The sequence below is a fragment of the Coptis chinensis genome, chromosome 3 (genome assembly GCF_015680905.1).
Source record: "Coptis chinensis isolate HL-2020 chromosome 3, ASM1568090v1, whole genome shotgun sequence".
In the NCBI taxonomy this organism is placed as follows: Eukaryota; Viridiplantae; Streptophyta; class Magnoliopsida; order Ranunculales; family Ranunculaceae; genus Coptis; species Coptis chinensis.
In genome coordinates this window covers 23,357,921-23,383,281 of record NC_141458.1, presented here as the reverse complement: position 1 = coordinate 23,383,281, position 25,361 = coordinate 23,357,921, and the positions used below count along the sequence as shown (strand labels likewise).

At 33.5% G+C, this 25,361-nt stretch overlaps 2 protein-coding genes across 2 annotated transcripts; both read left to right on the top strand.

Annotated features, from left to right (window-relative positions):
- Positions 1-9,983: 9,983 nt before the first annotated feature.
- LOC147508699 (protein FAR1-RELATED SEQUENCE 5-like) lies at positions 9,984-10,433 on the top strand. The gene has a single exon (XM_086597542.1). It carries the CDS (start codon positions 9,984-9,986, stop codon positions 10,431-10,433), a length of 450 nt encoding a protein of 149 aa, XP_086453668.1.
- A 433-nt stretch (positions 10,434-10,866) lies between these two features.
- On the top strand, positions 10,867-11,409 carry LOC147508698 (protein FAR1-RELATED SEQUENCE 5-like). The gene has a single exon (XM_086597539.1). It carries the CDS (start codon positions 10,867-10,869, stop codon positions 11,407-11,409), a length of 543 nt encoding a protein of 180 aa, XP_086453665.1.
- The last annotated feature ends 13,952 nt before the right edge of the window (positions 11,410-25,361 follow it).

The following is a 25,361-nucleotide window of genomic DNA, read 5'->3' as shown; positions in this document are numbered from 1 at the left end:
TTTTTTCATTTTCTATTATATATTTTTGTAATGTTATTTTTTGTATAATTGTTTTTAACTATATTTTGAGGTCGTGTTAAGGATATATTCAAAATAAGTCGGTGTTTTATCATAGACACTAAAGTTGTATGATTTGTAATAGGGAATTAGTTTCTACAAATCACCTATTTTTTAGCAATTTTTTTTATTTGATCAAATATATAATAATTGGAACACTAAAAGTGTTTGATTTGTAGTAGGAAATTACCTTTTACAAATCACCTATTTTTTAATAATTTTTTTTATTTGATCAAATATATAAGAATTAGAAATATACTAAAACTCTCCAAATATAAGAATTAAAAATACACTCAAACTCTCCGAGGATGTTCAATGTACATGGGATTGTAGGATATTATAAAAAACTATCTTTCATATTAGAGTGCCACATAGGAGAGAAAAAAAAATTAACTCTCATATTAGAGTACCACATAGGAGAGAGAAAAAACTAACTCTTATATTAGAGTGCCACATAGGAGAGAAAAAATCTTCCATTAAAAGTCTCTGCTTTAGTATATAGACTAGATTTTGGACCCGGGCATACGCCCGGGATCTATTAAATATTTTGTGTGTTGAAAAGGCTTTACAAAATGTCTCACACAAATTTTCGAATCAGAATATATTTTTATTGAAAATAAACCGAAATACGTTAATGAGCATTGATTATGGTGTATAAGTACTTGGAAACTAAGGAATCAAATTAAGATAGCCTATTCACTTTGTTGTTTAGGATATTAATCCATAATTTTCAAATAAAATTATCTTAAACTCGATCTAGCTTGTATAATAGTTTTCTTATATTTATGGTAATTTAGCGGCAAATTTTTGAATCAGAATATATTTTTATTGAAAATAAACTGAAATACGTTAATGAGCAGCGCTTATGGTGTATAAGTACTTGGAAACTAAGGGATCAAATTTAGATAGCCTCTTCACTTTGTGGTTTAGGATATTAATCCGTAATTTTCAAATAGAATTATTTTAAACTCGATCTAGCTTGTATAATAGTTTTCTTAGATTTATGGTGATTTAGCGGCAAATTTTCAAAGCATAATATATTTTTATTGAAAATAAACCGAAATACATTAATGAGTTGCGATTATGGTGCATAAGTACTTGGAAACTAATGGATTAAATTGAGATAGCCTCTTCACTTTGTGGTTTGGGATATTAATCCGTAATTTTCAAATGGAATTATCTTAAACTCGATCTAGCTTAGTTTGTATAATAATTTTATTAGATTTATGGTGATTTAGTGGTAAATCATGACGACTCGGCTTACGTACTAATGTGTACAAATCACTAAAATAGATTGATTGTTTTCATATCTTCAAAGAATATACTACTCCCACTTGAAAAGATTTATCACATAAAACGTGTCCTACGAACGGGTGTCATTATATTAAATTATTCTAAAAAATATTAGTAACTATACATAACTATGAGATATGAAAATTATATTAATTACTCATTTAAATTTCTTGCACCACTCTCTATAAAAAGAAAACATCAAACCTTGATAAAACTCATTGACTTCTTTTTATTGTTAGGTTTAACAATAGAAGTTTGATTGAATTTTTGTGAGAATGCCCAATGTGGTGAAGATAATATTTAAGCTACTTGAATAGCAAGACATTCCCAATCACAATAAAAGAATTGTGATAAACACTACTTAAAATGCAAAACTATATTTGTCGAGACATTTATTCCGCCTACATATAATACAAAAATATTTTAGGGTTATTAGTTTAATGCATTTGCATCAAATTTCTGATTTTCCATTAATTATTCTTAGAGTTTAGTTTAATGTAGTACGTTGCATCTAGTTTTTAATTTCTCATTAATTATTTTTTGAGGCTAGTTCAATGCAGTTACATCAAATTTATAATTTTCCGTTAATTATTCATTTAGGTTAGTTCAGTGCAGTTTCATCCATTTTTTAATGTTTCGTTAATTAGTCTTTGAGATTAGTTCGTTACATTTGGATCTAGTTTCTGATTTTCCGTTAATAACTCTCTAAGGTTACTTCAATACATTTGCATCTAGTTTTTGATTATTTATGCTTTGAGGTTAGCTCAATGCAATTATATCCGATTTTTTATTTCCCGTTAATTATCCTTTAAAATTATTTCAATACATTTGCATTTAGTTTCTGATTTCCCACCAATTATTCTATGAGGTTAGTTCAATGCAGTTGCATTCAGTTTTTGATTTTCTGTTAATTATTTTTTGAGTTTAGTTTAATGCATTTGCATCCAGTTTTTGGTTTCACATTAATTAATTATCTAAGGTTTGTTTGATGTATTTGCATACCGTTTCCGATTTTCAGTTAAATGTTTTTCAAGGATTTGCATCCAATTTATAATTTCATGTTAGTTATTATCTGACGTTAGTTTAATGCAATTGCATCCAGTTTCCGATTTCTAGTTAATTACTTTTTGAGTTTAGTTTATTGCATTTGCATAAAATTTCCGATTTTCCGTTAATTACTTTTTGAGCTTAGTTATGTATTTGAATCTAGTTTCTGATTTCCTTTTAATTATCCAATGTGGTGTGTAATACCAACTTCTACTGATCCATCTGTAGTGTCCTTGCAAACATGACATAAAAAATAAATTATGTTTGATTTATTATGTGGGATCATCGAAGATTATCCAGTTCCTGATTTTCCATTAATTATTCTTTAAATTATGCATGACTCACTATGTGGAATCTTCAAAGATTATCTACGAATGGGTGTTGTTATATTAATTATTCTTAAAAATATTTGCAAATATGCAGAACTATTATATATTAAAATTATATTGATCACTCAACCAAATTTCTTATAACGTGAAAACCTCACTCTCGATTAAAAAAAAATAACTCACCTTTGATAAAACTCTTCAACTTCATTTTGTTGTTTAATAATAGAATTTTGATTAAAGTTTTGTAAGATTGCTTAATAAGGTGAAGTTCATATATATTGAAGCTACTTGAATAGCAAGGAGTACCCAATCATACGAAAAGAGATAAGATAAACATCATTTTAAATACAAAATTATACTTATCGAGACATTCCCACAACATAAAACCCAACTATATTTTGAAGCCAGTTAGTTCAATGCATTTGCTTCTAGTTTCTGATTTTTCGTTATTTATATTTTGAGGTTAGTTCAATGCAGTTGCATCCAATTTTCAATTCCCATTATTTATTTTTTGAGATCAGTTCTATGCAGTTGCATCCAGTTAGTTTATGATTTCTCGTTGATTATTCTTTTTCGGTTAGTTCAATACATTTGCATATAATTTTCAATTTCCTGTTAATTGTTCTTTGAGGTAAGTTCAATGCATTTGCATCTAATTTCTGATTTCCCGTTAATTATTCTATTAGATTAGTTTAATGCATTTGCATCCAGTTTTCGATTTCTCATTTATTATTTGATAAAGTTGCATTTGCATCTAGTCTCCGATTTCTCGTTAATTATTGTTTGAGGTTAGTTCAATGAATTTGCATTTAGTTTTTGATTTACCGTTAATAATTTCTTGAGGTTAGTTTAATGTATTTGCATCCAGTTTATTTTTTGAGATTAGTTCAGTGCAATTGCATCCAGTTTCCGATTTCCCGTTAATTATTTTTTAAGATTAGTTCCACGCATTTGCATCATGTTTCCAATTTATAATTAATTTTTCTTTGAAGTTAGTTCAATGTAGTTGCATCTAGTTTTCGATTTCCCGTTAATTTAATCTTTGAGGGTTAGCTCAATACATTTCCATCCAAAGATCTCGATTTTCAGACAATTATTTTTTTATGTTAGTTTGATGTATTTGCATCCAAATTTTGATTTTCCGTTAATTATTCTTTGATGTTAGTTTAATGCAGTTGTATCCATATTCCAATTTTCTATTAATTAATTTTTAAGATTAGTTTAATGCTTGCATTTGCATCCAGTTTTTTATTTCCTGTTAAATATTATTTGAGGTTAGTTCGATGCATTTGAATCCAGTTTTCAGTTCCCCATTAATTGTTTTTTGACGTTAGTTTCATTCAGTATTATATATTTTTTTAAAATATTTGTCATTATTGCTTTGCCGCTATTTTTATTTTTTATTTTTTTTTCCATTTTCTATTATATATTTTGTGAGGCCGTGTTAAGGATATATTCGAAATAAGTCGGTGTTTTCTCATAGACACTAAAATTGTATGATTTGTAATAGAGAATTAGTTTCTACAAATCACGTATTTTTTAGCGATTTTTTTTTATTTGATCAAATATATAAGAATTGGAACACTAAAAGTGTTTGATTCGTAAGAGGAAATTACCTTTTACAAATCACCTATTTTTTAGCCATTTTTTTTATTTGATAAAATATATAAGAATTGGAAATACACTCAAACTCTCCAAATATAAAATTATAAATACACTCAAACTCTCTAAAGAGGTTCCATGTATATGAGATTGTAGGTTATTAGAAAAGACTATTTTTCATATTAGAGTGCCACATAAGAAATAGAAAAAACTAACTCTCATATTAGAGTGCCACATAGGAGAGAGAAAATCTTTCATTAAAAGTCTCTGCTTTAGTATATATATAGTAGATAGTAGACATCCTCAACTTAGATGAGCCATAGAGCAGGTAATAGCCAAAATTTTATATATAACCACTTAGGTTATAATGGCCTGGGCTACCCAGACTGACCTTAATACAACTTATGTATGTTTAAAGACCAAAAAGGTAGTATTACTTGAGGTCATCACAGCCGGGCGCCAAAGGATGCATGACACGACCTAAAACCTTTTGTCGAATCTACACTAATACTCTTCAGTTCCTTAATCTACTTCTGTTCCTAGTTGCCCAGAAGCTGAAGACCATTGGAAATCTAATACAATACTGATCAAAATACACTCTATAAGAACGTTCTAGGAAGTTTATCAAATAAAAGAATTAATATATCATTTAGTAGTAGCGTACAATTAATATCTAATCAAACTAAGCAAGGTCAACCATAGTTAATTTGGTATTTTGTCGGTATCTTAGCAGATAATGCAATGCTTAGTTATATAGGACAAAGGAAGCATGGTTAGTGGTTTACCTTTGATGAGTCATGAGACTGAGAAGTTGTTAAGTTGATACTTGGAATCTCTTGTTTTGTAATCAAATGAGTTCATCACAACTAAACTTTTTAGTTTTTCCCTTGTTTTGTTTTATTATAATATTCTCTTTTTCTATCATTAAAAAAATAAAAAATAAAAAAGATAAACAGAACAGCAGTGATATATACCTGAACACTTTCTCAACTTGGAAACAGCAGCCTTCTTTTTGGGCGAAAGAAAGAGCTGATGAAGTGGTATTTTGGCATTCCAAAGAAACTATCGATCACCAGTTTGAAAACGATAGTCATTTGGGATGGTGGGACGACACTGAGAAATTGTTTAACCAAAATGTTTTCTTATTTACATGTGAAAAGAAATTTTGTTTGGACCTATGATCTAAGGTCGCATGACTAGAATGGGCTTTAAGGTTTGAAAATTTTGTTCATCATCTTTTCTTGCATGGAATAAGAAAAGTGGAGGGAGAATTATAGATGTTTTCTTCAATGCGCAGGCCCTCTAATAAATTTCAATGTGCACTAATTTCAACCCCACATCTGATTTTTGCTTTAAAATCCAAAATCTAAAACAAACTTGTTAACCGAAGAAACTGGTTTGGAAAAGGAATAAGTACATGAAATACCAAATTTACCCAAAAACTAATCCAACCTAATAACCATCGAAAATGGAAAGTAGAAAGTCAAATAAAACTTTGCTAGTTCGAAAAAAATAAGGGAAACAGTTAGCGCCAATCTCTCACACTCTTTTTGGGCCAGTTATAATATCTCCACTAAACTATCAAGTTCATCTTCATTGTTTTCCTTTCTCACTACCTTCCAAGAGAAATCTTCTGCATTTCAAACTCTGGATTGGGCATCTCTCAAATACTCCTTCAAGTTTGGATATTGGTTTCTATAGAGTAGGTGCTGAAATTTATTAGCTTCTTGTTAAATTTCTATAATAATATAATTTACCTCAATAATTACGGTTTTAATATGGGCATAATATTGTTGTTCTTCATTTGATTGAAATTTTGGGTTTTCTCCATTATCGTATCATACCAACTTCGACATTGTAACTAATCGATGGCTTCTTCACTTTGTAAAAAAAAAAAATTGTTAGGACTTTATTTTAGGTTGAGATAATGAGGGGACATGAGTGAGGTAGTCGCCTCAGCTTCTTTTTCTTCGTGGGTGTCATATTGGTGAAAATTCATGTTTACATGCATTGATGCTTCCCCTTCCTTTATTTTGATATTGCCAGTAAAGTTCTAGATTTCTTCGCAGCCATATTGTTTGTGTTTGTAACATGTGTTATATGGAAATGGTTGAAACAGGTTTGGGAACCATGCGTTGTTCAAATGTACATTATTCCATGTACTGAAGTTGATCCAAGTGTTGATAATTTTAGTCACTTGATTGAGGGGAAAGGAAAAATATGTGCATTGAGTATAAAAATTGGTTTGGCTTATTTCATTTTTGTCCGGAACAAAGATACAATCACAACATTGTCAGTAGTCCCTAGTGACACATACTAGGAAGATAAATAGTGCAAGATAAAATGAGATATCTCAAACCTTTCATGCCAAAATAAAATATGAGTAGAATTAGTGCATTATCAAAATACTTTGATTTCATTTGGTTTCAATTATACAAAAGAGCTAAAGTTGCTGGTAGTAATTTTTTCTTTTTATGAATAATTAGATTCGATTGCTTGCTTGTGAAGATTTTTCATGGAAACTTGAGATAGAACAAAGTAATTTTGAAAAAAGTGTGTTATAAGTGACCCACAACTAAAAATTTGACAAAAAGGAAAGCAATTAATTTGGGTAAAACAATACTGCTATTTAAAAATTATAAAATTACCTATATTACATATTTCCCAAAGTAGTTTATAGGTCAAAACACCTATGAATATCCTTTTTCCAACTTTAAAAGAAACCTTGTTTTAGCCCAAATTTACATGAAAACTAGAAAACATGCAGAGCCATTGTGGTTTTGTTTTGTTTTTTTGTTTTTGGTTTATAAACATAAGAAAAAACCTTACCATTTTCGTGTTATCTGATTACTTCCGTTAGTTTGATACTAGAAATTTCCCGTTCTTAATTGTAAGGTGAAACACAAACATGATATCTTTACTGTAATATATTACCACTTAATACCCTTTTAAAGTATTAACTAATGAATGACATAACTATATATTCTTTATACATCTCTTGCAGGTTTAACTGCATTTTTCAATGCATCTTCTTTGGGTTACTTGAGCACTGCAGTCTATCTTCTTGAAGAAGGTGCTAATCCTGATACGAGGAGTTATCTAGGTTTTACTCCTTTGCATACTGCAGCATCTGAAGGTATTTCTTTTACTATTGGTGTTGTTCATATTATACACAATTACTATTGTTGTTAGTATTATATATTATTCTAAAATTCTCATGCGGTTGATGTAAAGATCGAATATCTCGTTTACAAATATGGTTTGTTCTTATACTTGAGGGTCTAATTGTTCTTGCATGCTCTTAAATTTTGTGAGGATTGCTTGAGAACGACATGGAAGCATGTATTTGTCGCTAGCGGTATAGGGGGCTCAGCTGTCCACTACCTCCCTCTCAGAGGTCATTGGCTGGCTCACTTTTAGTTTTTCGATTAATATTCATACAAATGGTGAAATACAAGTTACCAGATTGACCATTTCAATAGCCTGATTTTTTTTGCAATTGTTTTTATAAAATGAACAAGTCAAGTCATATATCCTACATTATTTAGATCGTGTAGATAATGCATTCAAAAGATGTAGTGTTGCCATAATGTTTAGTCCATGAATGAATTATTTCTTGCTCTTAATTTGATTTCCAATTAAAGAGTATTTTCTTTGTCTCGCGAGTTTCCTATTCTTCTTAGTGTTCCACATTGTTGTAAGTTATTATTAAATGCTTTTGATGAAATGAAACCTTACGTAATAAAGCCAGCTGCAGTTTTTGTTGTCAATACCAAGTAATGAAGCCTACAGTATGCATGATAGTGGTATACTATCATAAGATGTAATGACCATATGTGTACTCTTAGTGGATTAGAGGAGCATTCATAACTTTTTTAGGGATATATTGGAAGGTACCTTTTTTTATGACCTTATATGGAGTAGAAAGGAAAATTAGTAACCAATAGCGAAATTCGTTGAAGGTGATCTAACAGCTAAATAAATGAATATGTAGATGCAGCCATCAGAAGTAGGCGGATGAGTGACCTGATTTGATTATAGCACTATTCTGTAATGCCATGTACACGATTTTTATTTTATTTATTATATTACTATTATTATCAGCTGATGTTATTGAAAAAGCATTACCTTCTATGAAGCTTTTGATTGAGGTAAGATAGATTCCTATTTATGTGCACAGTACGCACAACTATCATTCGGACCAATGCATATTCTAATTTGTTTGTAATCACCTTGAAAGCCATGTGTAATTTTTCTTGGTGTAAGGATGGAACCTATCTTAACACGTAGTTGTGTATTTTTCATAAAGTAAGGTAAAAAAAAATCTTTTTTTGGGTTTTCCTTGTTTCAATCTCATACATGTATACATCTACTGACTGTTGCTTCAACATAGAAACAGGTAGATAATTTCTACATTTTTTTTTTCTTTTCAATATAGATCATGATAGCGTTTTTGGCTTGGTGTAGCTAATCCTTTAAATTATTAACAAGAAGGATTGACACCACTAGAGATTGCAGTTATAAATGAAAATCACAAGGATGTTTAGATTCTTTATCATGTGATTTCACCTATTCCGTTAACTTGCATGTGTTGGTTTAGGAAGTGTGTTCTTGTTATAGGTATTTGGAGGATAGTTAGTGGATTGGTTTGTTTATGGTGTTTTTTGTGAGGGAAGGAGTTTGTTATTGTTGTGAATTGAAATTGCTTATCTTCTTATGTCACATAATAAGGGGAGTTTAATTTTACTGCTAGTTTCTTTTTACTTGCTTCCATTGCTTAAATTATCGTTACTCATTACTCACCTTCACCTTTTGTCCCTTCATGACACAAAGGTGAATCTTTTAATTGTTTATTTGTGAACCTAAAATGCTACTGTCTATTTTATTTTTTTATTTTAAAATGAAATTTTAACTTCAAATTAACGTTGCTTCACGTGTATGCTCTTTATTTGTTATTCATTTTATTTTCCACTTATAGTGCAAGAAGTAATAAATGCATATTTATATTATAGTGATCAAGTAATGGTGGATATCTCTAATGAAGATGGAGATTAGGCTACACATATATGTAATGACACATGTCCGTATGAGGAAAGTGATTATTCAGACACCGAAATAAATGTTGGCGAAGGTTCAACCAATGTGAGTTTGGAAGACGAAGATGAATCAGATGACCACAGCGTTAGTGAAATTGAAGGTTTTGAAGGACAGTCAAATGAAGAAGATGCAAGAAATGAACAAACTAATGAGGATGATTTCAATCTATTCAGTGGTAAGTTGGGAGGGGAAGATCTAGATGAAAATGCAATCATGTTTTCAATGTGTTTTAAAACTAGCAATGAGGCATTTTAGTTCTACAATGAGTATGCCAAGGTTGTTGGGTTTAGTGTACGCAAGGGTGTCTACTGATTTCATAAAGATATCCCGATTAAAAGAAATTTTGTGTGCTGGTGCCAAGGTGAGAGAGAGGCGAAATATTTGAATATGGAACACAAAAGGAAACAACGTGAGTTGTCTAGATGCAAGTGTCTTGCAATTTTTGAAGTGATTTTTTATTTTAAATGCAATATGTGGGTTGTTAATAAGTTTGTTGCTGAACATACTCATCCACTTGTGCCTTATCCTAGTTTGATATTTGGTCGCTCACATAGAAAGATGGGTAGTGAAGATGCGGCTTTGGCAAAGAGTCTAATTGATGTGGGCATTAGACAATGTCAAGTGATGGATTTCCTTGTTTATAGGGCTGGCCAGTTTTGTAAAGTTGGTTACATAAGAAAGGATTTGTATAATTATATGACCAGGATGAGGAAAATGTATTATATGAATGGAGATGCTAGCATACTTGTTTCCTGCATGGAAAACAAGTTGAAGATTGATCCAGAATTTTACAACTCATACGAGTTGAATGAACTTAGCCAATTAGTCAGATTGTTCTGGGCAGATTCAACGTCTCGTGTAGATTACAGTTGTTTTGGTGATGTGTTATTGTTTGATTCAACATACCGGACAAATCAATACAAAATGCCAATTGTTGTATTTGGTGGAGTGAACAATCATAGACAAACTATTGTATTTTGTTTTGCAGTTATGACTAGTGAGTCATAGTAGTTTTACATTTGGGCGTTAGAGCATTTTCTTAGAGTGATGGCCAGTAAAGAACCTAAGTCGGTCATAACAAATTATGATCATGCAATTCGCAAGGCTATTAAAGCTACCTTACCTAATGCTAGGCACCGCTTATGTGCTTGGCATGTTCGGAAAAATTGTATTGATAATGTCCGTGTCTCTGGGTTTCAAAAGGACTTTTGTTCACTCATGTTTATGAAATGTTCAGAAGAAGAGTTTGACCAAATGTGGGAACATTTGTTAGAAGCACACCAGGTCCATGACCATGAGTGGGTGAAGAAGATATACAAAAAAAAGGATGAGGTGGGCAGAGGCATATCTCCGAGGCGCATTCTTTGGTGATTGTAGAACCAACCAACGTTGTGAAAGCATGAACTCTGTTATACGGCTTCATATAAAGCTTGGTTTAAAAATGGTTGAGCTCTATGGAAAAATGGAGCTAGCACTTGAGAAGATCCGGCACCGTGAGCACGAAGAAGAAGTTATTACTCTAACAACCAAGCCAGTAATTGTGACCCACCTTACTGAGTATGAAAATCAGGCGAACTCCATTTATACACGGGTGGCGTTTAATGTGTTTAAGATGCAATTGCAGCAAGAGGCATTGTACATTGTTGATTCAATGAAGGATCATCAAGGTGACAATATTCGTTACTACACTTTGCGTCATCATTTGTATAGGCACTGCAAGTCTATTGTGGAATACAATGATGTTGATCAAAATACTAAGTATTCTTGTGGTCTATTTGAGTCATTTGGTTTTCCATATCGACACATAATTTCTGTCTTAAAAAATGAAGACGTCGCTGAAATACCCTATAGTTGCATTTTATTGAGGTGGACGCGACATGTGAAAATGGTCATTCCTACTGTTACTTCGGTTAATGTTCATAATGAAGCAACTTCTGCTATTTGTTATAGTGAATGTCTCAGTACGTCCAGCAATGCTGTATAAAAAAAACAAATCAACATGTTAATGCAAATTAAAAACCATTATGCTTTATAAGACATGCATATATAGATAGACTTGAATCAAGACCTTTTACTTATTTGTTTTTAAAAAAAATCCCTTTTGAATTCCCGTCTGCTATTTGTTATAGTGAATGTCTCAGTATGTCCAGCAATGATGTATAAAAAAAAACAAATCAACATGTTAATGCAAATTAAAAACCATTATGCTTTATAAGACATGCATATATAAATAGACTTGAATCAAGACCTTTTACTTATTTGTTTTTAAAAAAAATCCCTTTTGAATTCCCGCTAGCACTATAGAACAGTAAAGTGTATTAATTCCAAAAAGACCATTATTCCAAATTTTATTTTACAACAGTAAAGGAGTAGTGATAGTATGTACTAATGTGGGAAAGACAAAAACACCAATTACCATTTCACGGCGAATTGAATTGGCTTAGTCCTAAATATATGTATTTATCTATCTGTGCATCCAAATTAACATCGCTCATCTCACAATGCGTTGAACCTGCAGTATGGAGTGACCAAATATTACTTCACATTGCTATTTTTGTATATGCTAACATGCTTTCTCATCCATTCTCTTCTCATGTTTTCCCCATTGGTTCACCTCTGGTATCTTGATATATATAAGGTTGTACTAAAAGTAACGGAAGGAAATAAACTGATTGACATGGCATGGTTTAAAGACCTGATATGAGCTGTAAGGAAGATGAAAGCATCATATTCACTTCAAAATCATTCAGCCTCCTCCATATCCTTGTCTGCGTCTGGGTACTTTCACTTCTCATTAAATCAAGCCTTTCTTTTCGCAAGGATAAGCAAGCATAAGATCTATGAAAAAGACCTTCCTATTGGGATCTATTAAGAAGAAAAGGACTTGTGAAATAGTGGAAGCTTTGACATAGCTACATGTTTCACTTTGTGAAGGAATACTGTTTGCCCGAATCTCTATTTACTTTATGGTCATGGTCCTAATGATGCTTCGTGGTAAAATCTCTTCTTTGAGAAGTATGGTGTAAATGGTTGCTTCTTTTCTAGGAGTGTAAAATAGGAGATTTTAGTACGATATGTAGATACCAAATGTATTTATGCTATATGCAATGAAAATACAAATTTTCTAGTACAAGATCATCCTTGAGGTCATATTATTGTAACTTAAGTGGTTACATACTTGCATTTGGTAAAACCCCAAATCTTTGGGCTTTGGGCTTTATCTTGTGGGCTGAAAAATAGAAAAAGGGGTCTTCGGTCTCTCTCTTGGTCTCTTTCAAGCTCTCTCTCGGAGGAAACCCTCTCGGGAAAATCTTGTTCCATCTAGGGTTTCGTCGCTGCTCTCTATTTGCCCCTTAAGGGCGCAATTGAATTCGAATAATGGTGGGGTATAGAATTCGGCTTCTTGGGTACCTAGAAAACATGAGATACAAGTTAATTAAGGTTTTGATTGGGTAGTGAATTGGGAGCTAATTCAAAAGGAGTTTAGGTAAGTTATCTATACCCTCAAATCTCTTAAGATTAATTAGAATTTGAAACTTTCTACGAGTAGAAATATGTAGTAAGTATTATTTGTTGCATACTTGTAGATTTACAGCTCTTGATATCAAATTCATAATTTTTATTATTAATATGGTGTGTGGCATGTTTGAAATTCATGTAGCTAACCACTAAAATCAATTTGATTGGTACGACTAATTATTTGAGTAGAGTGGTGGTTGTATAGGTGATGGGCGATTTATTTAGTTATATTAATCATTTCATAGTTTGGTTTTTCATGTTCTAATGGTATGTACAAGAGATTATAGCTCGTGGTTTATGGCTTGTATAGCTAAGGTTTTAGTTTGTGCATGGCTATTGTTAAATTTTATTCTTAGAGTTGAATACGCATGGGACCTAGTATTCTTTGAGTTTGGTAGCATTGTATATTAGTATGAGATGGAACAACTATGGTTGTGTTTGATAGCCCTATTTGCCATGGCAAATGCAAATAAATGGCACTATTCACTTGTTTGCCACTGTTTGATGTGTTTTTTGAGTCATGGCAAATTTTTTTTGGATTTATAACAAGTTGTCATTTTCCATAATTTTGGTGGCAAAATTTACTCTATGGGGAGCTGAGTAAATTTTGCAACGAGAAATTTGTACACAAATTTGCAACCAAAATAAGTGGATTTGCCACAAATAAAAAAGAGCCCGACAAAAAAAAAAGAAAAAACACTCTCAATCACTGGAGCGCTCAACCAGGTTGGTCTTCTTCCCATTTTCTCTCAATCCCTCCTTCTGCTCTCATTAGTTTCTCTCCTATTTGCCATTAACCTCTTCTTCTCTCACACTCTCATTAATTTCTCTCCTCGCACAGTTGTGTATCGATTTGGAGACAAGCAACATAATCATCGACTTGCACAACTCGACTGAGGAGGTTTGTTCATTTCTTTCTCTCTCTCAATCTCTCTCATGTGTGTGCATGTTAATTTTTATCCTCTCATTCTTTTATGTTATGGTTAGGGTTCAAGTATATATAATGATTTCATTTATTTTTTTTTTATTATTTAGATTGTTAATTCAGTGCATGATTGTTGAGTATTTGGCTCTGTTTTTATTTATTCTGAAGATCTTGAAGAGCAGTTTGAACCTTTGAGGGGTGGAAGGTAAATAGCAAAGAGAGAAATTGTGGGAATACGGACATAGCTCATCAAATGCTCAAAATTGTCTCACATTTGGCATTGATCAGCTTCATTGGTTATGGGCTTCTGGCTTGCTTATAAGTTTTAATTAGCTTAAAGCATATTCCTCATTGATTTTAATTGGATTGGTAGCCTTGGCTTGATTAATCCACGACAAAAGAACTTCCATTTATACCTTTCAATATCTGAGTTGAGAGTTGAAACTGAATAAACCAATAATAAGTCCAGAGTCCCCCATATAGAAATGAGTGCTGAGTGGTGTAGTGTGTGGTAAGTGGTGAAGTGTGTGTGTGTGCATTGCTGCTGCTGAGTTGTGAAATGTGTGTGTGTGTAATGTGTGTGGTGTAGTGTAGTGTGGTGTTGGTGAGTGGTGCAGTGTGTTGTGTGCAGAGTGCTGAGAGTGTGGTGAGTGGTGCAGAGTGTGCTGTGTGTAGAGTGTGCTGAGTGTGTGCTGGCAGTGGTAGTGTGGTGAGTGTGTATTTGTGGTGAGTGTGTGCTGGTGGTGGGTGGTGAGTGTGTTTTGTGGTGTTACGTGTGTGAATGTGGTGGTGGTGTGGTGAGTGTGTGTGCTGGTGGTGGTAGTGTGGTGAGTGTATTTGTGGTTTTGTGTGTGTGAGTGTGATTGTGGTGAGTGTGTGCTGGTGGTGGTAGTGTGGTAAGTGCGTTTTGTGATGTTGCGTGTGTGTGAGTATGGTGGTGGTGTGGTGAGTGTGTGCTGGTGGTGATAGTGTGGTAAGTGTGAATTTGTAGTGTTGTGTGTGTGTGAGTGTGGTGGTAATGCGGTGAGTGCGTGTTGGTGGTGGCAGGTGGTTTAGTGGTGTAATGACTAGTGTGCAGTGGTGTCACTGGTAGGCAGTGGACTGGTGGTGTGTATGGTGTGACTGGTAGTGCAATGGATTGTTGTTGCTGCTGCTGCTGCTAGTGATGGTGGTTCCAGGTGCTGCTGCTGGTGATGGTGGTTCCGTGTAATCGCCGCTGGCGGTGATGGTGGTTCCGTGCATCGCATCTGGCCGGTGATGGTGGTTCCAGTCTTGCTGCTTTGCTTGCTGTTATACTGATCCAGATTTCTTGCAAGTACCCGGGAGGGGTATATCAGCTTCTTCCTCTAGCTCCAGCATAAACTGAGTGCAAGATAGCTACCTTTAATTTTTTGGTCTAATAATTATGAGATCATAGAATTCTTGGAAGTCTTATTAATTTCCATTTGTAATTCAATATAGTACAGAAGGTGCTAAACCCATTTGTCATTTTCTTGAGATTCTTCAAGTAGAGAACACTGATCGAAGTTCTTTAAAATTCATTTCTATTGTAACATCTCGAGCTTTTGCAAGCATCTATTGACTCCACTCAGAGAACATATGTCATTTTACATTATTTTCGATACAATTACTTTCTGGAACTACATCCCTCTTGCACAGTTGCAATTAAATTGGATAATTCAGTAACAACTCAGAGAAAAATATGTCACATTCTCAAGTGCTTTAGCTCTATGCCTTCTAACATGCATAGCTAGATTCGTGTCTTGAACATGTCACACAAGACATACACTGGAGGGACCGAATAATCAAATGTAGGCTTCAACCAAATTGAGATTTTGGTACATTTTATGTTTTTGTGGCAAGTCTTTATATATATATTTTTGTAGTGTTATATTAGTGAAACCATATACAAATAAAATAAATTTACAAATAAGAGTAGCTATAATTTTTAAATCTTAAATATTTTAAAAGCACAAAAAATGAAAAAATGAAATATTTGCCACGGTAAATTTGGACAATCAAACAGCAGCAAATGGTTGCAAATCATGACAAATGATATTTACCACAGTATCATCAAACAGTGGCAAATTTAATTTGCCACAAGTTATTTGCAATTGTCACATAGCAAATTTGCTAGTGGCCTGGCAAATGGTGACAAAATTTGCATTTGCCACAGCTCCTATCAAACATAGCCTATATATGGCTTGATCCCTGAAAGTGTACATAGGAAGCCCCCTGGCACAGCCGCTTCCGTAGGTAGATACCCACCCTGTAGAGTTCTTTGTTTCCGATGTTTGATTATTGTTTTATTTCATAACTATATATGTTAGAGCGTGCTTAGGGTGATATGTTTAATATTGGGTCCTCACATATTTTGCTTGGAAGAACTGATATTAAGTGATTCAGGTTTAATGTTGTACGTATGTCATTCGGTTACGAATAGACTGATGTAGCAATGGCATTGAGAGTAAGTTTTTCTATAACTTAGATATTTATCGCTATGAGTGTCATTAAATCTAGTTGTGTTTGTGTCCACCCGGTTGCTATATTAGAGATATTTTTATTTGTTTAGTTTGTTTAACTGATATTAGTTTGGTACTTAAGTGATCTGGCACTTGTCAAGGCGCTTTAGTATCTTTCTCTTTTGGATCTCTTTTAGAAAGTTTTTATAGTAAGTACTTATTATTAAGGGTGTAAACATTTTGATAGTTATGGGACTTAGATATATGTATGTTAGTTGCATTGTATAGGTCGTGTATTAGGGTTTATGGGATGTTTGTATATTTATAATTTTATTCTTATTCGAGGATTGGTTACTTGACTTAACTGGCATTAGTAGAGATGGTTAAGTGGCTGGTTCTACGAATCAGTATATCTTTTAGTAGTTGAATTTACGATTGAGGTATGAGGTTTTATATTTGGTTTGGATGTATTCTTATTAAAATTTCAGGTTATGATAGGTTATCATATTTATGAAATGTTGAAAATACAAATGAGACTCTACCGAAATTTTTACTATAAATGTCACGTATCTTAGGTATGTTATTGTTTGAGATTTAGGGCGTTACAAAGTGGTATCAGATCTTTAGGTTCAAGTGTCCTAGTAGGCTTATGTATCCTAAATATCTCCTAACCATGTTTAGGTTTAAACTTTGGGTTAATAAATGAGTGAGGATGTTCAACTATGTTGTTGATTTATAAAGTTGTTAATGATTTATTGGTTTGCATTTTATCCATATTTGTTAAATGTATTTAGAGTGGATAGTGACGATCGTCCATTTTATGTCTGATAGTAGACATTTGATTTGCTCGTGTTTATTGTGCAAAATTTGTTTGTATGATAAGTTTGTGAACACTTTTTCTACTTATGTTGTGTGGATGGGATTTGTAGTGTATATTGTAATGTGAGCGTGTGTGGGTGTGTCTATCCCTTTTGCCGTTTGATGGTTGCTATGGTAGAACTAAAATTTACTTATCCAATGAGTTGTTTATGACGTGTCATGAAGTTATTCGTTACGTTTTCGTAATTGTTCTTCATGTTGAACCCATGTCGCTCAAGGGGCGTACCACTTTGATGAAAGTGGCACCTTCGATCATGTTGAACCCATGGGTTAGAGTGGCGGTAGAGTTGGGATTACCACGTTGAACCCACTGCTAAACATGGCGATTGATGCCTTGAGTGAATGGCGAAGAACTTATCATGTGATTAGTGGAGTTATGACCATGTTGAACCCATGATGTTGGAATGGTGGTTGATGTACTTAACCATGTTAAACCCATGATGTTGGCATGGCGGTTAAGGCATGCAACCACGTTGAACCCATTATCCACATGGCGGTCAAACTCATTGAGTACCTGACGAATAACTTACAGGGTGTCGTAGAATTTTGAGGATTGCGGAGCACTGGTAGTTGAAAGGACTTTTGCTTGAACTTGAGTATGCGTTGGATTCTTCGATTGACTTGTATTCATTGCTATTTTTAATTTGTTTGTTGTTCTGATGTTTTAAACATCTCTTTTGAGATGGTATGCCTTGGTGCAAGACCAGGATATGTGATTAATTATGTGCCTTAGTGAGTATTGTGTGTTGATTCTACCTTGGTGCTTGATAATTGTAGCTAATCTACTGTGGGTGGTAATTACTATGGTATGTTCCACCCTCGGGTATATATATGTGCGTTTCTTTATGCATTATACTATATGGCTGGTTTCCTTCCGCCCTAATAAGGTACTAGTTCTCTCAGTGTAATCTTTGATGCGTGTTTGTGTTTTAAAGTTTGGGCCTCATGTCGCATGTCACGTTTGGTAACTCGAAGTTATTGAATTTCGGAACCCCCATTTTATGGGCTTTTTAGTGGATGGCCCAGGACGGCGCTGGATCTCTTAAAAGAAAAAAATGAAAAAGAAAGGAGAGGATGGGAAGAATTAGGAAGGGGTTCGGAAAGAAATCTCACTCCCTCAGCTCTTGGTTCTCAGTGGTACCCAATGGATCTCTTTTCTTGGCGAAATGGAAATTAGTGTGAGAGCCGAATTTAATGAGGAGAATTATGGGTTTTGGCAACCTATACTTTCGTAATCATCTCGGAACGTCAAAGGAAAGAGAGATTCCTCTTGGATGATGAATTCTATTTAAAACATTCTTATTTGAGGGAATTCATGTGCAAATTGAAGGTGAGTAAATCTTATCTCCATCTCTCAAGTCTAATTTGGGGTTGGTCATTGAATTTTATTGATTTGGTGTGTGTCTAAACCTTTGGAGTTGCTAGAGTGTTTGATTGTGTTATTAAGATGAGATGATGGATTAAGTTGCTTTATGCGTATCTTTAGCTAACTGTTTGGAAGACAGAGGACCTTGGTGATTATTTTATGTATGACCATAACTAATTTAATCTTATAGTTTGACTCTTCAAAGGTATTCAAGTGTGTGTAACCTCGAGTACGTTGAATTTCGAGGGCGAAATTCTTTTAAGGGTGGATGTAAAACCCCAAATCTTTGGGCTTTGGGCTTTGGGCTTTGGGCTTTGGACTTTTGGGCTTTATCTTGTGGGCTGAAAATAGAAAAAGGGAGTCTTCGGTCTCTCTCTCGGACTCTTTTAGGCTCTCTCTCGGAGGAAACCCTCTCGTGAAAAGCTCGTTCCATCTAGGGGTTCGCCGCTGCTCTCTATTTGCCCCTTAAGGGTGCAATTAAGTTCGAATAATTGTGGGGTATAGAATTCAGCTTCTTGGGTACCTAGAAAACATGAGATACAAGTTAATTAAAGTTTTGATTGGGTAGTGAATTGGGAGATAATTCAAAAGGAGTTTAGGTAAGTTATCTATACCCTCAAATCTCTTAAGATTAATTAGAATTTGAAACTTCTACGAGTAGAAATATGTAGTGAGTATTGTTTGTTGCATACTTATAGATTTACAGCTCTTGATATCAAATTCATAATTTTTATTATTAATATGGTGTGTGGCATGTTTGAAATGCATGTAGCTAACTACTAAAATCAATTTGATTGGTACGACTAATTATTTGAGTCGAGTGGTGGCTGTATCGGTGATGGGTTATTTATTTAGTTGTATTAATCATTTCATAGTTTGGTTTTTCATGTTCTAATGATATGTACAGGAGATTATAGCTCACGGTTTATGGTTGTATAGCTAAGGTTTTAGTTTGTGCATTTGTTAAATTTTATTCTTGGCGTTGAATACGCATAGGACCTAGTATTCTTTGAGTTTGGTAGCCTTGTATATTAGTATGAAATGGAAGAAATACGTATGCCTTGATCCCTGAAAGGGTATGTAGGCAGCCTCCTGGCACAGCCGCTTCCGTAGGTAGATACCCACCCCGTAGAGTTCTTTGTTTCCGATGTTTGATCATTGTTTTATTTCATAACTATATATATTAGAGTGTGCTTAGGGTGATATGTTTAATATTGGGTCCTCACGTATTTTGCTTGGAAGAATTGATATTAAGTGATTCAGGTTTAATATTGTACGTATGTCATTCGGTTACAAATAGACAGATGCAGCAATGGCACTGAGAGTAAGTTTTACTATAACTTAGATATTTATCGCTATAAGTGTTATTAATTCTAGTTGTATTTGTGTCCACCCGGTTGCTATATTAGAGATATTTTTATTTGTTTAGTTTGTTTAACTGATATTAGTTTGGTACTTAAGTGATCTGGCACTTGTCAAGGCGCTTTAGCATCTTTCTCTTTTGTATCTCTTTTAGAAAGTTTTATAGTAAGTACTTATTGTTAAGGGCGTAAACCTTTTGATAGTTATGGGACTTAGATGTATGTATGTTAGTTGCATTGTATAGGTCGTGTATTAGGGTTTCTGGGATGTTTGTATATTTATAATTTTATTCTTATTCGAGGATTGGTTACTTGACTTAACTGGCATTGGTCGAGATGGTTAAGTGGCTGGTTCTACGAATCAGTATATCTTTTAGTAGTTGAATTTACAACTGAGGTATGAGGTTTTATATTTGGTTTGGATGTATTCTTATTAAATTTTCAAGTTATGACAGGTTATCATATTTATGAAATGTTGAAATTGTAAAGGAGACTCTGCCGAAATTTTTACTATAAAAGTCACGTATCTTAGGTATGTTATTATTTGAGATTTGGGGCGTTACACATTCCATATGTCATCTAAGAATGTACACTATCTAAGAATATATGTATCATCAGAGTAGAGAAATATGTTGGAAACAAGAAAGCATAACACATCTGATGTGCAAGCTAGGATCAAGACATTGGTAGTACAAAGTACTGACCACTAGGATATGGAGCGAACCGAGTGATAACAAGTCACACTCCGTGAACAAGCTAAGTTCCCAGACACATTTGTGTAAATGTATCAAAGAACAAAACGGACAAGCCCTAACCACATAATAGATAAGACTTACTTTAGTTCATAATTTTTTGAGTCACTGCATCTAAACCGTTAGATTGCATAGTGATGCTAAACCCAACACGTGTTTTAGCTTGGAGAAAAACGTCATTCGGCCTGCTTTTGTCACTCTTTTTCTTATTTTCCAAATTAAAAATGAAATAAACCAAAAACCAAAAACCAAAAGAAAAAAAAATTAACAGAGAAACCAAAAACAAAACAAAAAAAGCTAGGGTGGGGAAGACGATGAACAATGAAAGTCTCTCCCTTTGTCTCCCTCCATCAAGGGCTTTTCTCACCCTTTTTTCTCCTAGATCTCTCTCCAAATTTTAATAATTTTACCGCCTTCAAATCCCATTTGTGTTTTTGTTGCTCCATTGTGTTTGACTAATTGGTTCTTCGTTTGAGTTGCTTTGTCAGGTAATTGTCTCTGAACTCTTCTTAGTTTTTGTGTGGTGGTGTGCCTTGAGACTATAGTAGATAGGAGAGCAGGAAATACATGTTCAAATTAAGTATAAGATGGTAAGCATTTTCATTTTTTGTAACTAACAGCTTAATTACTTGGACTGTAATTTCATTGTTCATATGAAATGGATCGCTATTTTTGAACTGAACCGAACATAGCCTGGTGTTATTGAGTATGTGATTTGGGTTTGAAGAATGAATCTTATGTATTCTCAATTTTATGATTATTCTTAAAGTTAAGCTTATGTATTCTCAGTATGGTGTTTTTGTATCTAATTAGGTGGTTAAGTTTTGGTCATGTTTGAAGAATGAAGCTTGTTCTTTAGTGGATTTTTGAGAAAATTGTGTAGATTAAGTTAATAGGAACAGCCAGTTGTGAACCCGTTTTCAAATTTTTAGAATGAATTGTTTGCTCTCATCATATTGTTATTCTGTATTGACACAATACGTAGACTGAAGTATACTGAGTGGTTATGAGTTTATTATACCCACTCCATTTCTATACCTGATTCAACTTGACGTAGTTACTTATAAGAGAAGACTAATAAGAGAATGGAAGATAAAGTCAATTTTAATTAATTGATCAAGAGCAGGGTAGTGTTGCAATAACAACATTTTGAGTGATAGATAGACATAGGCATTGTTATCTACCGCAGTTGGATTTCCATCACCGCTACAAAAATTTCTGTGTGTTCTAAGTTCTAACACCATTACCATTATCCCAATTTTAGGCATTTGTACATGAGTACATTACTGTTTTGCACTATTCCGTTGTCGGACGATTGCACTTAGTAGTTCTGAATATTGACATCAAATACATACATAGTAAACGACAATCTGTTAATGAGAAACGACGATGTACTAATTATTGTCATCGAAAACAATCACAGAAACCATTATACAAAAATATACCGAGTACCCTATCTTATCGAATAATGAAATATTTGTTTGCAATTGTAAACCCTAAACCCTAGTTCATGTAGTTGTTCAATTTTTTGTTGAATGATAATGTTATGTTTATTTACATCTATTATTGTTATTGGCTTTGTGCAGGATCAGGCAAATGAGATATATAAGAAAGTAGTAGACCATAAGTTTACGAGGGGAAGAAATCGAGATGCATTTTTGGCTGCTTGTATGTTCGTTGCTTGTCAGCAAGAACATAAGCCTTGCACTATAAAGGGTACATGCTAAGCTTCCTTAATATGTGGATTTCTTCCCTATTTATCTTACTAATCCCAACCTCCTTGATCTGCAGAGGCATTTCTGTTCCCGTCTAGGCATTAATCACCAAGCTATTAAAGCTGCACAAGAAGCAGTCCAGAACTCATTCCAATGCATCAAGGTTGATACCTAATTGGTATGCCAAGGATGAAGTCCTAAAGAATCTTGGCACTCTTTGTCAATGACGAACTCATTCCAATGCACAGTGTTAAAACGGAGTAACTGGTGCAATGCCGTGGACAACACTAGCCATTTTGTATATTCAAATTTCAGACAAGTGTCTTGCGTCATTTATAACAAAGAGATATTTTTTTCTATTTTCTCCCAAGGCATTAACTTCCTCTTCGAGGTAAAAAAGTAAGATGATGCTTTAAATGCATCTCTCTTGCTAAGATACTTTTAAACGACAAGTATACATATTTAATTTAATCATACAAACCAAAATTTATCTCTTTGAAGCTCTTAGATAATCATAGCGCAAAATTATGTGTGTGAGGGACATTTAGGGCAGAGTTCTCTATAGGGTCCAATATAGCATTACACAATTTCACTTGAATTATCTTTTATCTAGACATATATCGAATGAAAATAGTACTTGATTCCACAAGCGCAATTTGTCATGGTCTGGCACTTCTGAGTGAAAAATCTTTGTCGTCATTTAAGATTTAGATTCTCCACTACAAAGTGTGTTCACAAGAAACGCTTCTCGCAACACCCAAAATGCACCTCATGGGTGGGTGGCATAGTAAAAATAAATAATTTCATGTCTAACAAATCCGACAATAAAAAACGTAAATATATATATATATATATATATAGAGAGAGAGAGAGAGAGAGAGAGAGAGAGAGAGAGAGAGAGAGAGAGAGAGAGAGAGAGAGTTTTCCAAATGAGTTGAAATTTTGTATAGATGATGTTTATGGTGAGTAGATGATATCCACAAAAAATTAGGTCTGAATTCATTTTCTAGGTAAAGTTTTACTTACGTACTTATTTTAATTTAAAATAAGTATGCACTTCTAAGATCCGACCTGTATATATATAAACATCCATATAAATAAATAAAAGTTCAGTTTAATCAAGTGTTCTTGCTGCTGACTGATCACTTCCGCATTAATCAGGTGTTTTACCTGATCTCTTTTTATTTTGGTATTAGAGCCATGACAGCTTAATTTGAGGTTAGTGCATTAACGGTGAGGAAATGTCTTACAATTATATTTAATTGGTTTATTTCCTAAGTAAAGATGTAAGTAAGAGATATTAGTATGATTAAGGAAAAAGGCATGAGAGTTACTCTTTAGGACTACTTCCTAAAGGTTCGGTTTTCCGACCACAAGAATGTCCGCCTGGATCCTAAAATACTATTGACTCTTCCTTTCCAGTATTATGAATAGTATCTTGTTAGAGATGAAGTTAGGATCACTTAATTTCATTTTTGTTGATATAAGACTATTTGCATAAGCAATAGGTCATTATTGTTTCTTTGTGTTTATATTGGTAACTCTAGGACGTCACCCAAGTCGCGTAGGGTATATGCAGTGCTGTTTAGCAGGAAATGCGTTTAGGCCGTTTGCTCCACGTAAGGCGTTGACAGACGTGGTTTTACTTAATATAAACTTGAAAGACTTGATTTTGATTGTACTGTTTATAATATTTGGAGAAGAAGACGATGTATCAATGATTGCAACATGAATAATTTTATTACTGTTTGGTATGATTATTATTCATTATATTCTACCTGTTATTGCACTAACACCTCAACACCCATGGCACAGTCATCAAATGATGATCTGAGTTCAATTAAGAACACAGAATTAATCGAGTATGATCTCGACACACAGGACAAAATGAATAAATGGACAATTCCTAATATGGATCCCAAAACCATATATAGATATGGTAACTAGATTGAAAAATTGACCAGTAAAATTGCTGTAAAAACTATGGAACAAACTATTAGTTTACATTCCATGAGTAATAATTTGCATCTTTTAAGTCCTCGTGACTTATATCCTTATGTGAAAAATTATAAATTTATTCATGTAGGATTAATACAGGTTGCTTTCAGATCTCTGACCCTTTTGGGTATGAATGCTTGTATTCAAGTAACTCTCAGAGATGCTAGATGTCTCGACTATTTACTGTCCCTTATGGGAGTAGTAGAGACTAGTCTTTGTCATGGACCAGTCTATTTTGATGTCTATCCTAATTTAAGTTTATCTTTATCGGATAGAAATCTTTATGATTCTTTATTATTACAAATTCAGGCTAAAGGTTACAACTTTTTACCTGGATCTGAGGTGATTGGAATTACATACAGAATTCACTATAAGGTGTTACAAACTTTAACTCCTAATGCATGGCATAAAACTACACAAGGTAAAACTGTGTTAATTGATACACATCTTTTAACTTCTAGTGTAGCTACACCTAGGATGATTCCTTTGAGTGAAATTCAATTTCCTGATTCATGGATTTGCAGAAATGCTGTTCAACCACAACCAATCATTAATAATGATTTAGATCAAATAATTCAATCAACTGAAGGTGAAGTCATATTAAACTTTAAGAAACCTTTTGTTATTAAAAGTTTGTCTTCGAGATCCTCTTATAAGATCTCCATACCACAATCTTCTAGAAATTCAGTTTCAGAAGCTGAATCTCTATCTTAGTATAATCAATTTGTTGAAGAGATTCGTATCTGTAATCAACAAATACCACATGGTATTTGTACACAGAAAGCTAGGGAATCTCCTACAGCGTCAGAAATGGATTTTGTTTTATAATGGATTACACCTTTTATGAAACAAATTGATTCTATAAATTAAAATATGAAGAGTTGAGTAAATAATTTACTCCTACTGAATTGAAACCTATGATTCGACCTTATGATGATTATTATGACTATCATCAGAGG